The 19491-nt window shown below is 48.3% G+C and overlaps 1 protein-coding gene across 1 annotated transcript in view; it reads right to left on the bottom strand.

Moving 5' to 3' along the window:
* The window catches only part of LOC139235683 (FH1/FH2 domain-containing protein 3), a 194817-nt gene that overhangs the window by 167404 nt on the left and 7922 nt on the right, over positions 1–19491 (bottom strand). The window contains exon 3 of the mRNA XM_070866723.1: positions 8881–9063. Within this exon, the coding sequence (XP_070722824.1) occupies positions 8881–9063 (183 nt within the window). The remainder of the gene's footprint in view (positions 1–8880; positions 9064–19491) is intronic.

Here is a 19491-nt window from a genome sequence, read left to right as displayed (position 1 = left end):
TCATTGTAACACAGATATACCCCGCACCACTCACTGTAACACTGATATACACCACATCACTCACTGTAACATTGATATACTCCACACCCCTCACTGATATACCCCACACCCCTCACTGTAACACTCCCATATATCCCACATTCCTCACTGTAACACTAATATACCGCACACCTCTCACTGTAACACTGATATACCCCACGTCCCTCACTGTAACACTGATATTACCTGCACCCATCATTGCAACACTGATATACCCCACACCCATCACTGTCACACTGATATACCCCACAGCCCTAACTGTAACACTGATATGTCCCACACCCCTCACTGTAACATTGATATACCCCACACCCCTCACTGTAACACTCCCATAATCCCACACTCCTCACTGTAACACTGATATACCCCACACCCCTCACTGTAACACTGATATACCTCACACCCCTCACTGTAACACTGATATATCCCACACCGCTCACTGTAACACTGATATACCCCACACACCTCTCACTGTAACACTGATATATCCCACACCCCTCACTGTAACACTGATATACCCCACACCCCTCACTGTAACACTGATATACACCACACCCCTCACTGTAACACTGATATACCCCACACCCCTCACTGTAACACTGATATACCCCACACACCTCTCACTGTAACACTGATATACCCCACACTCCTCACTGTAACACTGATATACCCCACACCCCTCACTGTAACACTGATATACCCCACACCCCTCACTGTAACACTGATATACCCCACACCACTCACTGCAACACTGATATACCCCACACCCCTCACTGTAACACTGATATATCCCACACCCCTCACTGTAACACTGATATACCCCACACCCCTCACTGTAACACTGATATACCCCACACCCCTCACTGTAACACTGATATAACCCACACCGCTCACTGTAACACTGATATCCCCCACACCTCTCACTGTAACACTGATATACCCCACATCCCTCACTGTAACACTGATATACCCCACACCCCTCACTGTAACACTGATATATCCCACACCCCTCACTGTAACACTGATATACCCCACACCCCTCACTGTAACACTGATATATCCCACACCCCTCACTGTAACACTGATATACCCCACACCCCTCACTGTAACACTGATATACCTCACACCCCTCACTGTAACACTGATATACCCCACACACCTCTCACTGTAACACTGATATACCCCACACCCCTCACTGTAACACTGATATCCCCCACACACCTCATTGTAACACAGATATACCCCGCACCACTCACTGTAACACTGATATACACCACATCACTCACTGTAACATTGATATACTCCACACCCCTCACTGATATACCCCACACCCCTCACTGTAACACTCCCATATATCCCACATTCCTCACTGTAACACTAATATACCGCACACCTCTCACTGTAACACTGATATACCCCACGTCCCTCACTGTAACACTGATATTACCTGCACCCATCATTGCAACACTGATATACCCCACACCCATCACTGTCACACTGATATACCCCACAGCCCTCACTGTAAAACTGATATGTCCCACACCCCTCACTGTAACATTGATATACCCCACACCCCTCACTGTAACACTCCCATAATCCCACACTCCTCACTGTAACACTGATATACCCCACACCCCTCACTGTAACACTGATATACCTCACACCCCTCACTGTAACACTGATATATCCCACACCGCTCACTGTAACACTGATATACCCCACACACCTCTCACTGTAACACTGATATATCCCACACCCCTCACTGTAACACTGATATACCCCACACCCCTCACTGTAACACTGATATACACCACACCCCTCACTGTAACACTGATATACCCCACACCCCTCACTGTAACACTGATATACCCCACACACCTCTCACTGTAACACTGATATACCCCACACTCCTCACTGTAACACTGATATACCCCACACCCCTCACTGTAACACTGATATACCCCACACCCCTCACTGTAACACTGATATACCCCACACCACTCACTGCAACACTGATATACCCCACACCCCTCACTGTAACACTGATATATCCCACACCCCTCACTGTAACACTGATATACCCCACACCCCTCACTGTAACACTGATATACCCCACACCCCTCACTGTAACACTGATATAACCCACACCGCTCACTGTAACACTGATATCCCCCACACCTCTCACTGTAACACTGATATACCCCACATCCCTCACTGTAACACTGATATACCCCACACCCCTCACTGTAACACTGATATATCCCACACCCCTCACTGTAACACTGATATACCCCACACCCCTCACTGTAACACTGATATATCCCACACCCCTCACTGTAACACTGATATACCCCACACCCCTCACTGTAACACTGATATACCTCACACCCCTCACTGTAACACTGATATACCCCACACACCTCTCACTGTAACACTGATATACCCCACACCCCTCACTGTAACACTGATATCCCCCACACCTCTCACTGTAACACTGATATACCCCACACCCCTCACTGTAACACTGATATATCCCACACCCCTCACTGTAACACAGATATACCCCACACCCCTCACTGTAACACTGATATACCCCACACCCCTCACTGTAACACTGATATACCCCACACATCTCACTGTAACACTGATATACCCCACACCCCTCACTGTAACACTGATATCCACCACATCTCTCATTGTAACACTGATATACCCCACACCCCTCACTGTAACACTGATATATCCCACACACCTCACTGTAACACAGATATACCCCACACCTCTCACTGTAACACTGATATACCCCACACCCCTCACTGTAACACTGATATACCCCACACACCTCACTGTAACACTGATATACCCCACACCCCTCACTGTAACACTAATATACCCCACACCCCTCACTGTAACACTGATATACATCACACTTCTCACTGTAACACTGATATACCCCACACCCCTCACTGTAACACTCATATACCCCACACCCCTCACTGTAACACTGATATACCCACACTCCTCACTGTAACACTGATATACCCCACACCCCTCACTGTAACACTGATATACCCCACACCCCTCACTGTAACACTGATATACCCCACACTCCTCACTGTAACACTGAGATACCCCACACCCCTCACTGTAACACTGATATACCCCACACCCCTCACTGTAACACTGATATACCCCACACCCCTCACTGTAACACTGATATACCCCACACCCCTCATTGTAACACTGATATACCCTACACCCCTCACTGTAACACTGATATACCCCACATCCCTCACTGTAAAACTGATATACCCCACACCCCTCACTGTAACACTGATATACCCCACACCCCTCACTGTAACACTGATATACCCCACACCCCTCACTGTAACACTGATATACACCACATCCCTCACTGTAACATTCATATACTCCACACCCCTCACTGATATACCCCACACTCCTCACTGTAACACTCCCATATATCCCACATTCCTCACTGTAACACTAATATACCGCACACCTCTCACTGTAACACTGATATACCCCACGACCCTCACTGTAACACTGATATTACCTGCACCCATCATTGCAACACTGATATACCCCACACCCATCACTGTCACACTGATATACCCCACAACCCTCACTGTAACACTGATATGTCCCACACCCCTCACTGTAACATTGATATACCCCACACCCCTCACTGTAACACTCCCATAATCCCACACTCCTCACTGTAACACTGATATACCCCACACCCCTCACTGTAACACTGATATACCTCACACCCCTCACTGTAACACTCATATATCCCACACCACTCACTTTAACACTGATATACTCCACACCCCTCACTGATATACCCCACACCCCTCTCTGTAACACTCCCATATATCCCACATTCCTCACTGTAACACTGATATACCGCACACCCCTCACTGTAACACTGATATAACCCACACCCCTCACTGTGACGCTGATATACCCCACACCCCTCACTGTGACACTGATATACCCCACATCCCTCACTGTAACACTGATATACCTCACACACCTCATTGTAACACTGATATACCCCGCACCACTCACTGTAACACTGATATACACCACATCCCTCACTGTAACATTGATATACTCCACACCCCTCACTGATATACCCCACACCCCTCACTGTAACACTCCCATATATCCCACATTCCTCACTGTAACACTAATATACCGCACACCTCTCACTGTAACACTGATATACCCCACGTCCCTCACTGTAACACTGATATACCCTGCACCCATCATTGCAACACTGATATAACCCACACCCATCACTGTCACACTGATATACCCCACACCCCTCACTGTAACACTGATATGTCCCACACCCCTCACTGTAACATTGATATACCCCACACCCCTCACTGTAACACTCCCATAATCCCACACTCCTCACTGTAACACTGATATATCCCACACCCCTCACTGTAACACAGATATACCCCACACCCCTCACTGTAACACTGATATACCCCACACCCCTCACTGTAACACTGATATACCCCACACACCTCACTGTAACACTGATATACCCCACACCCCTCACTGTAACACTGATATCCCCCACATCTCTCACTGTAACACTGATATACCCCACACCCCTCACTGTAATACTGATATACCCCACACCCCTCACTGTAACACTGATATACCCCACACCCCTCACTGTAACACTGATATACCCCACACCCCTCACTGTAACACTGATATATCCCACACCCCTCACTGTAACACTGATATATCCCACACCTCTCACTGTAACACTGATATATCCCACACCCCTCACTGTAACACTGATATATCCCACACCCCTCACTGTAACACTGATATACCCCACACCCCTCACTGTAACACTGATATACCCCACACCCCTCACTTTAACACTGATATATCCCACACCCCTCACTGTAACACTGATATACACCACACCCCTCACTGTAACACTGGTATATCCCACACCCCTCACTGTAACACTGATATACCCCACACACCTCACTGTAACACTGATATACCCCACACCCCTCACTCTAACACTGATATATCCCACACCCCTCACTGTAACACTGATATACACCACACCCCTCACTGTAACACTGGTATATCCCACACCCCTCACTGTAACACTGATATACCCCACACACCTCACTGTAACACTGATATACCCCACACCCCTCACTCTAACACTGATATATCCCACACCCCTCACTGTAACACTGATATATCCCACACCCCTCACTGTAACACTGATATACCCCACACCCCTCACTGCAACACTGATATACACCACACCCCTCACTGTAACACTCCCATATACCCCACACCCCTCACTGTAACACTGATATACCCCACACCAATCACTGTAACACTGATATACCCCACACCCCTCACTGTAACACTGATATACCCCACACCCCTCACTGTAACACTGATATACCCCACACCCCTCACTGTAACACTGATATACCCCACACCCCTCACTGTAACACTGATATATCTCACACCCCTCACTGTAACACTGATATACCCCACACCCCTCACTGTAACACTGATATAACCCACACCGCTCACTGTAACACTGATATCCCCCACACCTCTCACTGTAGCACTGATATACCCCACATCCCTCACTGTAACACTGATATACCCCACACCCCTCACTGTAACACTGATATATCCCACACCCCTCACTGTAACACTGATATACCCCACACCCCTCACTGTAACACTGATATATCCCACACCCCTCACTGTAACACTGATATACCCCACACCCCTCACTGTAACACTGATATACCTCACACCCCTCACTGTAACACTGATATACCCCACACACCTCTCACTGTAACACTGATATACCCCACACCCCTCACTGTAACACTGATATCCCCCACACCTCTCACTGTAACACTGATATACCCCACACCCCTCGCTGTAACACTGATATATCCCACACCCCTCACTGAACACAGATATACCCCACACCCCTCACTGTAACACTGATATACCCCACACCCCTCACTGTAACACTGATATACCCCACACATCTCACTGTAACACTGATATACCCCACACCCCTCACTGTAACACTGATATCCCCCACACCTCTCACTGTAACACTGATATACCCCACACCCCTCACTGTAACACTGATATATCCCACACACCTCACTGTAACACAGATATACCCCACACCTCTCACTGTAACACTGATATACCCCACACCCCTCACTGTAACACTGATATACCCCACACACCTCACTGTAACACTGATATACCCCACACCCCTCACTGTAACACTGATATACCCCACACCCCTCACTGTAACACTGATATACCCCACACCCCTCACTGTAACACTGATATACCCTACACCCCTCACTGTAACACTGATATATCCCACATTCCTCACTGTAACACTAATATACCGCACACCTCTCACTGTAACACTGATATACCCCACGACCCTCACTGTAACACTGATATTACCTGCACCCATCATTGCAACACTGATATACCCCACACCCATCACTGTCACACTGATATACCCCACAACCCTCACTGTAACACTGATATGTCCCACACCCCTCACTGTAACATTGATATACCCCACACCCCTCACTGTAACACTCCCATAATCCCACACTCCTCACTGTAACACTGATATACCCCACACCCCTCACTGTAACACTGATATACCTCACACCCCTCACTGTAACACTCATATATCCCACACCACTCACTTTAACACTGATATACTCCACACCCCTCACTGATATACCCCACACCCCTCTCTGTAACACTCCCATATATCCCACATTCCTCACTGTAACACTGATATACCGCACACCCCTCACTGTAACACTGATATAACCCACACCCCTCACTGTGACGCTGATATACCCCACACCCCTCACTGTGACACTGATATACCCCACACCCCTCACTGTAACACTGATATACCTCACACACCTCATTGTAACACTGATATACCCCGCACCACTCACTGTAACACTGATATACACCACATCCCTCACTGTAACATTGATATACTCCACACCCCTCACTGATATACCCCACACCCCTCACTGTAACACTCCCATATATCCCACATTCCTCACTGTAACACTAATATACCGCACACCTCTCACTGTAACACTGATATACCCCACGTCCCTCACTGTAACACTGATATACCCTGCACCCATCATTGCAACACTGATATACCCCACACCCATCACTGTCACACTGATATACCCCACACCCCTCACTGTAACACTGATATGTCCCACACCCCTCACTGTAACATTGATATACCCCACACCCCTCACTGTAACACTCCCATAATCCCACACTCCTCACTGTAACACTGATATATCCCACACCCCTCACTGTAACACAGATATACCCCACACCCCTCACTGTAACACTGATATACCCCACACCCCTCACTGTAACACTGATATACCCCACACACCTCACTGTAACACTGATATACCCCACACCCCTCACTGTAACACTGATATCCCCCACATCTCTCACTGTAACACTGATATACCCCACACCCCTCACTGTAATACTGATATACCCCACACCCCTCACTGTAACACTGATATACCCCACACCCCTCACTGTAACACTGATATACCCCACACCCCTCACTGTAACACTGATATATCCCACACCCCTCACTGTAACACTGATATATCCCACACCTCTCACTGTAACACTGATATATCCCACACCCCTCACTGTAACACTGATATATCCCACACCCCTCACTGTAACACTGATATACCCCACACACCTCACTGTAACACTGATATACCCCACACCCCTCACTCTAACACTGATATATCCCACACCCCTCACTGTAACACTGATATACACCACACCCCTCACTGTAACACTGGTATATCCCACACCCCTCACTGTAACACTGATATACCCCACACACCTCACTGTAACACTGATATACCCCACACCCTTCACTGTAACACTGGTATACCCCACACCCATCACTGTAACACTGATATATCCCACACCCCTCACTGTAACACTGATATATCCCACACCCCTCACTGTAACACTGATATACCCCACACCCCTCACTGCAACACTGATATACACCACACCCCTCACTGTAACACTCCCATATACCCCACACCCCTCACTGTAACACTGATATACCCCACACCAATCACTGTAACACTGATATACCCCACACCCCTCACTGTAACACTGATATACCCCACACCCCTCACTGTAACACTGATATACCCCACACCCCTCACTGTAACACTGATATACCCCACACCCCTCACTGTAACACTGATATATCTCACACCCCTCACTGTAACACTGATATACCCCACACCCCTCACTGTAACACTGATATACCCCAGACCCCTCACTGTAACACTGATATATCCCACACCCCTCACTGTAACACTGATATACCCCACACCCCTCACTGTAACACTGATATATCCCACACCCCTCACTGTAACACTGATATACCCACACACCCCTCACTGTAACACTGATATACCCCACACCCCTCACTGTAACACTGATATATCCCACACCCCTCACTGTAACACTGATATACCCACACACCCCTCACTGTAACACTGATATACCCCACACCCCTCACTGTAACACTGATATACCCACACACCCCTCACTGTAACACTGATATACCCCACACCCCTCATTGTATTACTCACTGACGCCCCTCTCTATCCTGCCCCGACTCCCTTGCTGTTTGATGCTCCTGCTGGGACCCACCTTCTCCATCGTTTCGTAGTCCAGTTTGAAGGACCAGAGGTGCAGGCGGGCAGGGAGCTCGTTGACGGAGGCGAGTGTGAGGAGGAACTGCTCTGCGGGACCCAGTGGCAGGAGAGGTTTCACTCGCTGTGCACCACGGATCTTCACCAGTTCCTCCTCAGTGGGGAGCATGGTCAGCAGTCTCTGCAGGAGAGAGGGACCCCGGGGTTAATGGTCACTCTTCACTCCGACCATCACACACACACACACACACACACTGACACACACACACACACTGACACACACACACACTGACACACACACACACTGACACACACACACACACACACATTGACTCACACACACACTGACACACACACACACTGACACACACACACACACACACACTGACACACTAACACACACACACACACACTGACACACACTAACACACACACACTGACACACACACACACACTGACACACACACACACACACATTGACTCACACACACACTGACACACACACACACTGACACACACACACACACACACACTGACACACTAACACACACACACACACACTGACACACACACACACACTGACACACACACACACACACACTGACACACACACACACACACACTGACACACACACGCACACTGACACACACACACACACACTGACACACACACACTGACACACACACACACACTGACACACACACACACACTGACACACACACACACTGACACACACACACACACACATGCACACACTAACACACACACTGACACACACACACACACACTGACACACACACACACACCCTGACACACACACATACACACACTGACACACACTAACACACACTGACACACACACACACACACTGACACACACACACACTGACACACACACACACACTGACACACACTAACACACACTGACACACACACACACTGACACACACACACACTGACACACACACACACACTGACACACACTAACACACACACACACACACTGACACACACACACACACTGACACACACTAACACACACTGACACACACTGACACACACACACACTGACACAGTGACACTCACACACACACACTGACACACACTGACATACACTGACACTCACACACACACTGACACACTGACACTCACACACACACACACATACTGACATACACACTGACACACACACACACTGACACACACACACACACATTGACACACACACACAGACACACACACACTGACACACACACACACACACACACATTGACTCACACACACACTGACACACACACACACTGACACACACACACACACACACACTGACACACTAACACACACACACACACACTGACACACACTAACACACACACACTGACACACACACACACACTGACACACACACACACACACACATTGACTCACACACACACTGACACACACACACACTGACACACACACACACACACACACTGACACACTAACACACACACACACACACTGACACACACACACACACTGACACACACACACACACACACTGACACACACACACACACACACTGACACACACACGCACACTGACACACACACACACACACTGACACACACACACTGACACACACACACACACTGACACACACACACACACTGACACACACACACACTGACACACACACACACACACATGCACACACTAACACACACACTGACACACACACACACACACTGACACACACACACACACCCTGACACACACACATACACACACTGACACACACTAACACACACTGACACACACACACACACACTGACACACACACACACTGACACACACACACACACTGACACACACTAACACACACTGACACACACACACACTGACACACACACACACTGACACACACACACACACTGACACACACTAACACACACACACACACACTGACACACACACACACACTGACACACACTAACACACACTGACACACACTGACACACACACACACTGACACAGTGACACTCACACACACACACTGACACACACTGACATACACTGACACTCACACACACACAGACACACTGACACTCACACACACACACACATACTGACATACACACTGACACACACACACACTGACACACACACACACACATTGACACACACACACAGACACACACACACTGACACACACACAAACACACACACACACTGACACGCACACACACTGACACACACACACACACTGACACACACACACACACACACACACTGATAAACACACACACACACTGACACACACTCACACACACTGATACACACACAAACACACACACACACACTGATACACACACACACTGACACACACTGATACACACACACACTGACACACACACACACACACTGACACACACACACACACTGACACACACTCACACACAATGATACACACACAAACACACACACACACTGACATGCACACACACTGACACACACACACGCACACACTGACACACACACACACACACACTGACACACACACACACACTGACACACACACTGATACACACACACTGACACACACACACACACACACACACTGGTACACACACACTGACACACACACTGACACACACACACACTGATACACACACACACTGACACACACACAAACACACACACGCGCACACACTGACACACACACACACACACTGACACACACACACTGACACACACACACTGACACACACACACACACTGATATACACACACACGCGGACACACACTAACACGAACACATTGACACACACACACACACTGACACACACACACACACTGACACACACACACACTGACACACACACACACACTGACACACACAAACACACACACACCCACTGACACACACACACACTGACACACACACAAACACACACACGCACACACACTGACACACACACACACACACTGACACATACACAAACACACACACACACACACACACACTGACACGCACACACACTGACACACACACACACACTGACACACACACACACACACTGACACACACACTGATACACACACACACACACTGACACACACACACACATACACACACTGACACACACACACACTGACACACACACACACACTGATACACACACACACACTGACACACACACACACTCACACACTCACACACACACACACTCACACACAGACACACTGATATACACACACACACACTGGCACACACTAACACACACACATTGACACACATACACACACTGATATACACACACACTGATACACACACACGCACACACTGACACACACACACACTCACACTCACACACATACAGATATACACACACACACTGACACACACACACACTGACACACACACACACACACTCACACACACACACACTCACACACACACACACACTGATATACACACACACATTGACACACACTAACACACACACATTGACACACAGACACACACTGATACACACACACACACTGATACACACACACACGCACACACTGACACACACACACACACACTGACACACACACACTGACACACATGCACACACTCACACACACACACAGACACTGACACACACACACTGACACACATGCACACACTGACACACACACACTGATACACACACACACTGACACACACACACACACACTGACACACACACACTGACACACACACGCTGATACACACACACACACACACTCACACACACTGACACACACACTGACACACACACACTGACACACACACACACACACTGATATACACACACACGCTGACACACACTAACACGAACACATTGACACACACAGACACACTGACACACACACACACACTGACACACACACACACTGACACACACACACACACTGACACACACAAACACACACACACCCACTGACACACACACACACTGACACACACACAAACACACACACGCACACACACTGACACACACACACACACACACACTGACACATACACAAACACACACACACACACACACACACACTGACACGCACACACACTGACACACACACACACACTGACACACACACACACACACACACTGACACACACACTGATACACACACACACACTGACACACACACACACACATACACACACTGACACACACACACACTGACACACACACACACACTGATACACACACACACACTGACACACACACACACTCACACACTCACACACACACACACTCACACACAGACACACTGATATACACACACACACACTGGCACACACTAACACACACACATTGACACACATACACACACTGATATACACACACACTGATACACACACACGCACACACTGACACACACACACACTCACACTCATACACATACAGATATACACACACACACTGACACACACACACACTGACACACACACACACACACTCACACACACACACACTCACACACACACACACTGATATACACACACACATTGACACACACTAACACACACACATTGACACACAGACACACACTGATACACACACACACACTGATACACACACACACGCACACACTGACACACACACACACACTGACACACACACACTGACACACATGCACACACTCACACACACACACAGACACTGACACACACACACTGACACACATGCACACACTGACACACACACACTGATACACACACACACTGACACACACACACACACTGACACACACACACTGACACACACACGCTGATACACACACACACACACACACTCACACACACTGACACACACACTGACACACACACACTGATACACACACACACTGACACACACACGCTGATACACACACACACTGACACACACGCACATACTAACACACTGACACACACACACTGACACACACACACACACTGACACACACACTGACACACACACACACTGACACACATGCACACACTGACACACACTGATACAGACACACACTGACTGACACACACACACACACTGACACACACACGCTAATACACACACACACACACTGGCACACATGCACATACTGACACACACACACTGACACACACACACACACTGACACACACACACACACTGACACACACACACACACACACACTGACACACACACGCACAATGACACACACACACACACACTGACACACACACACTGACACACACACACACACTGACACACACACACACACACTGACACACACACACACTGACACACACACACACACACGCACACACTAACACACACACTGACACACACACACACACTGACACACATACACACACACACTGACACACACACATACACGCTGACACACACACACACACTGACACACACACACACACTGACACACACACTGACACACACACGCACACTGACACACACACACACACACTGACACACACACACTGACACACACACACACACTGACACACACACACACACACTGACACACACACACACTGACACACACACACACACACGCACACACTAACACACACACTGACACATACACACACACTGACACACACACACACACACACTGACACACACACATACACACACACTGACACACACTAACACACACTGACACACACACACACACACTGACACACACACACACTGACACACACACACACACTGACACACACTAACACACACTGACACACACACACACTGACACACACACACTGACACACACACACACACACTGACACACACTAACACACACACACACACACACTGACACACACACACACACTGACACACACTAACACACACTGACACACACTGACACACACACACACTGACACAGTGACACTCACACACACACACTGACACACACTGACATACACTGACACTCACACACACACTGACACACTGACACTCACACACACACACACATACTGACATACACACTGACACACACACACACTGACACACACACACACACATTGACACACACACACAGACACACACACACTGACACACACACAAACACACACACACACACTGACACGCACACACACTGACACACACACACACACACTGACACACACACACACACACACACACTGATAAACACACACACACACTGACACACACTCACACACACTGATACACACACAAACACACACACACACACTGACACGCACACACACTGACACACACTGATACACACACACACTGACACACACACTGACACACACACACACACACTGACACACACACACACACACTGACACACACTCACACACAATGATACACACACAAACACACACACACACTGACACGCACACACACTGACACACACACACGCACACACTGACACACACACACACACACACTGACACACACACACACACTGACACACACACTGATACACACACAAACACACACACACTGACACGCACACACACTGACACACACACACGCACACACTGACACACACACACACACACACTGACACACACACACACACTGACACACACACTGATACACACACACACTGACACACACACATACACACACACTGGTACACACACACACTGACACACACACACACACTGACACACACACTGACACACACACACACTGATACACACACACACTGACACACACACAAACACACACACGCGCATACACTCACACACACACACACACTGACACACACACACTGACACACACACACTGACACACACACACACACACTGATATACACACACACACTGACACACACTAACACGAACACATTGACACACACACACACACTGACACACACACACACACTGACACACACACACACTGACACACACACACACACACACACACTGATAAACACACACACACACTGACACACACTCACACACACTGATACACACACAAACACACACACACACACTGACACGCACACACACTGACACACACTGATACACACACACACTGACACACACACTGACACACACACACACACTGACACACACACACACACACTGACACACACTCACACACAATGATACACACACAAACACACACACACACTGACACGCACACACACTGACACACACACACGCACACACTGACACACACACACACACACACTGACACACACACACACACACTGACACACACACTGATACACACACAAACACACACACACACTGACACGCACACACACTGACACACACACACGCACACACTGACACACACACACACACACACTGACACACACACACACACTGACACACACACTGATACACACACACACTGACACACACACACACACACACACTGGTACACACACACACTGACACACACACACACACTGACACACACACTGACACACACACACACTGATACACACACACACTGACACACACACAAACACACACACGCGCATACACTCACACACACACACTGACACACACACACTGACACACACACACACACACTGATATACACACACACGCTGACACACACTAACACGAACACATTGACACACACACACACACTGACACACACACACACACTGACACACACACACACTGACACACACACACACACTGACACACACAAACACACACACACCCACTGACACACACACACACTGACACACACACAAACACACACACGCACACACACTGACACACACACACACACACTGACACATACACAAACACACACACACACACACACACACACTGACACGCACACACACTGACACACACACACACACTGACACACACACACACACACTGACACACACACTGATACACACACACACACTGACACACACACACACACATACACACACTGACACACACACACACTGACACACACACACACACTGATACACACACACACACTGACACACACACACACTCACACACTCACACACACACACACTCACACACAGACACACTGATATACACACACACACACTGGCACACACTAACACACACACATTGACACACATACACACACTGATATACACACACACTGATACACACACACGCACACACTGACACACACACACACTCACACTCATACACATACAGATATACACACACACACTGACACACACACACTGACACACACACACACACACTCACACACACACACACTCACACACACACACACACTGATATACACACACACATTGACACACACTAACACACACACATTGACACACAGACACACACTGATACACACACACACACTGATACACACACACACGCACACACTGACACACACACACACACACTGACACACACACACTGACACACATGCACACACTCACACACACACACAGACACTGACACACACACACTGACACACATGCACACACTGACACACACACACTGATACACACACACACTGACACACACACACACACACTGACACACACACACTGACACACACACGCTGATACACACACACACACACACACTCACACACACTGACACACACACTGACACACACACACTGATACACACACACACTGACACACACACGCTGATACACACACACACTGACACACACGCACATACTAACACACTGACACACACACACTGACACACACACACACACTGACACACACACTGACACACACACACACTGACACACATGCACACACTGACACACACTGATACAGACACACACTGACTGACACACACACACACACACTGATATACACACACACGCTGACACACACTAACACGAACACATTGACACACACACACACACTGACACACACACACACACTGACACACACACACACTGACACACACACACACACTGACACACGCTAATACACACACACACACACTGGCACACATGCACATACTGACACACACACACTGACACACACACACACACTGACACACACACACACACACTGACACACACACACACACACTGACACACACACGCACACTGACACACACACACACACACTGACACACACACACTGACACACACACACACACTGACACACACACACACACACTGACACACACACACACTGACACACACACACACACACGCACACACTAACACACACACTGACACACACACACACACTGACACACATACACACACACACTGACACACACACATACACGCTGACACACACACACACACTGACACACACACACACACTGACACACACACTGACACACACACACACACACTGACACACACACGCACACACTGACACACACACACTGACACACACACACACACTGACACACACACACACACACACGCACACACTAACACACACACTGACACATACACACACACTGACACACACACACTGACACACACACATACACACACACTGACACACACTAACACACACTGACACACACACACACACACTGACACACACACACACTGACACACACACACACACTGACACACACTAACACACACTGACACACACACACACTGACACACACACACTGACACACACACACACACTGACACACACTAACACACACACACACACACACTGACACACACACACACACTGACACACACTAACACACACTGACACACACTGACACACACACACACTGACACAGTGACACTCACACACACACACTGACACACACTGACATACACTGACACTCACACACACACTGACACACTGACACTCACACACACACACACATACTGACATACACACTGACACACACACACACTGACACACACACACACACATTGACACACACACACAGACACACACACACTGACACACACACAAACACACACACACACTGACACGCACACACACTGACACACACACACACACACTGACACACACACACACACACACACTGATAAACACACACACACACTGACACACACTCACACACACTGATACACACACAAACACACACACACACACTGACACGCACACACACTGACACACACTGATACACACACACACTGACACACACACACACACACACACACACACTGACACACACACACACACACTGACACACACTCACACACAATGATACACACACAAACACACACACACACTGACACGCACACACACTGACACACACACACGCACACACTGACACACACACACACACACACTGACACACACACACACACTGACACACACACTGATACACACACACACTGACACACACACACACACACACACTGGTACACACACACACTGACACACACACACACACTGACACACACACTGACACACACACACACTGATACACACACACACTGACACACACACAAACACACACACGCGCACACACTGACACACACACACACACACTGACACACACACACTGACACACACACACTGACACACACACACACACACTGATATACACACACATGCTGACACACACTAACACGAACACATTGACACACACACACACACTGACACACACACACACACTGACACACACACACACTGACACACACACACACACTGACACACACAAACACACACACACCCACTGACACACACACTGACACACACACAAACACAC

The sequence above is a fragment of the Pristiophorus japonicus genome, chromosome 23 (assembly GCF_044704955.1).
Source record: "Pristiophorus japonicus isolate sPriJap1 chromosome 23, sPriJap1.hap1, whole genome shotgun sequence".
Classification (NCBI taxonomy): Eukaryota; Metazoa; Chordata; class Chondrichthyes; family Pristiophoridae; genus Pristiophorus; species Pristiophorus japonicus.
This window is presented reverse-complemented; position numbering and strand designations above follow the sequence as displayed.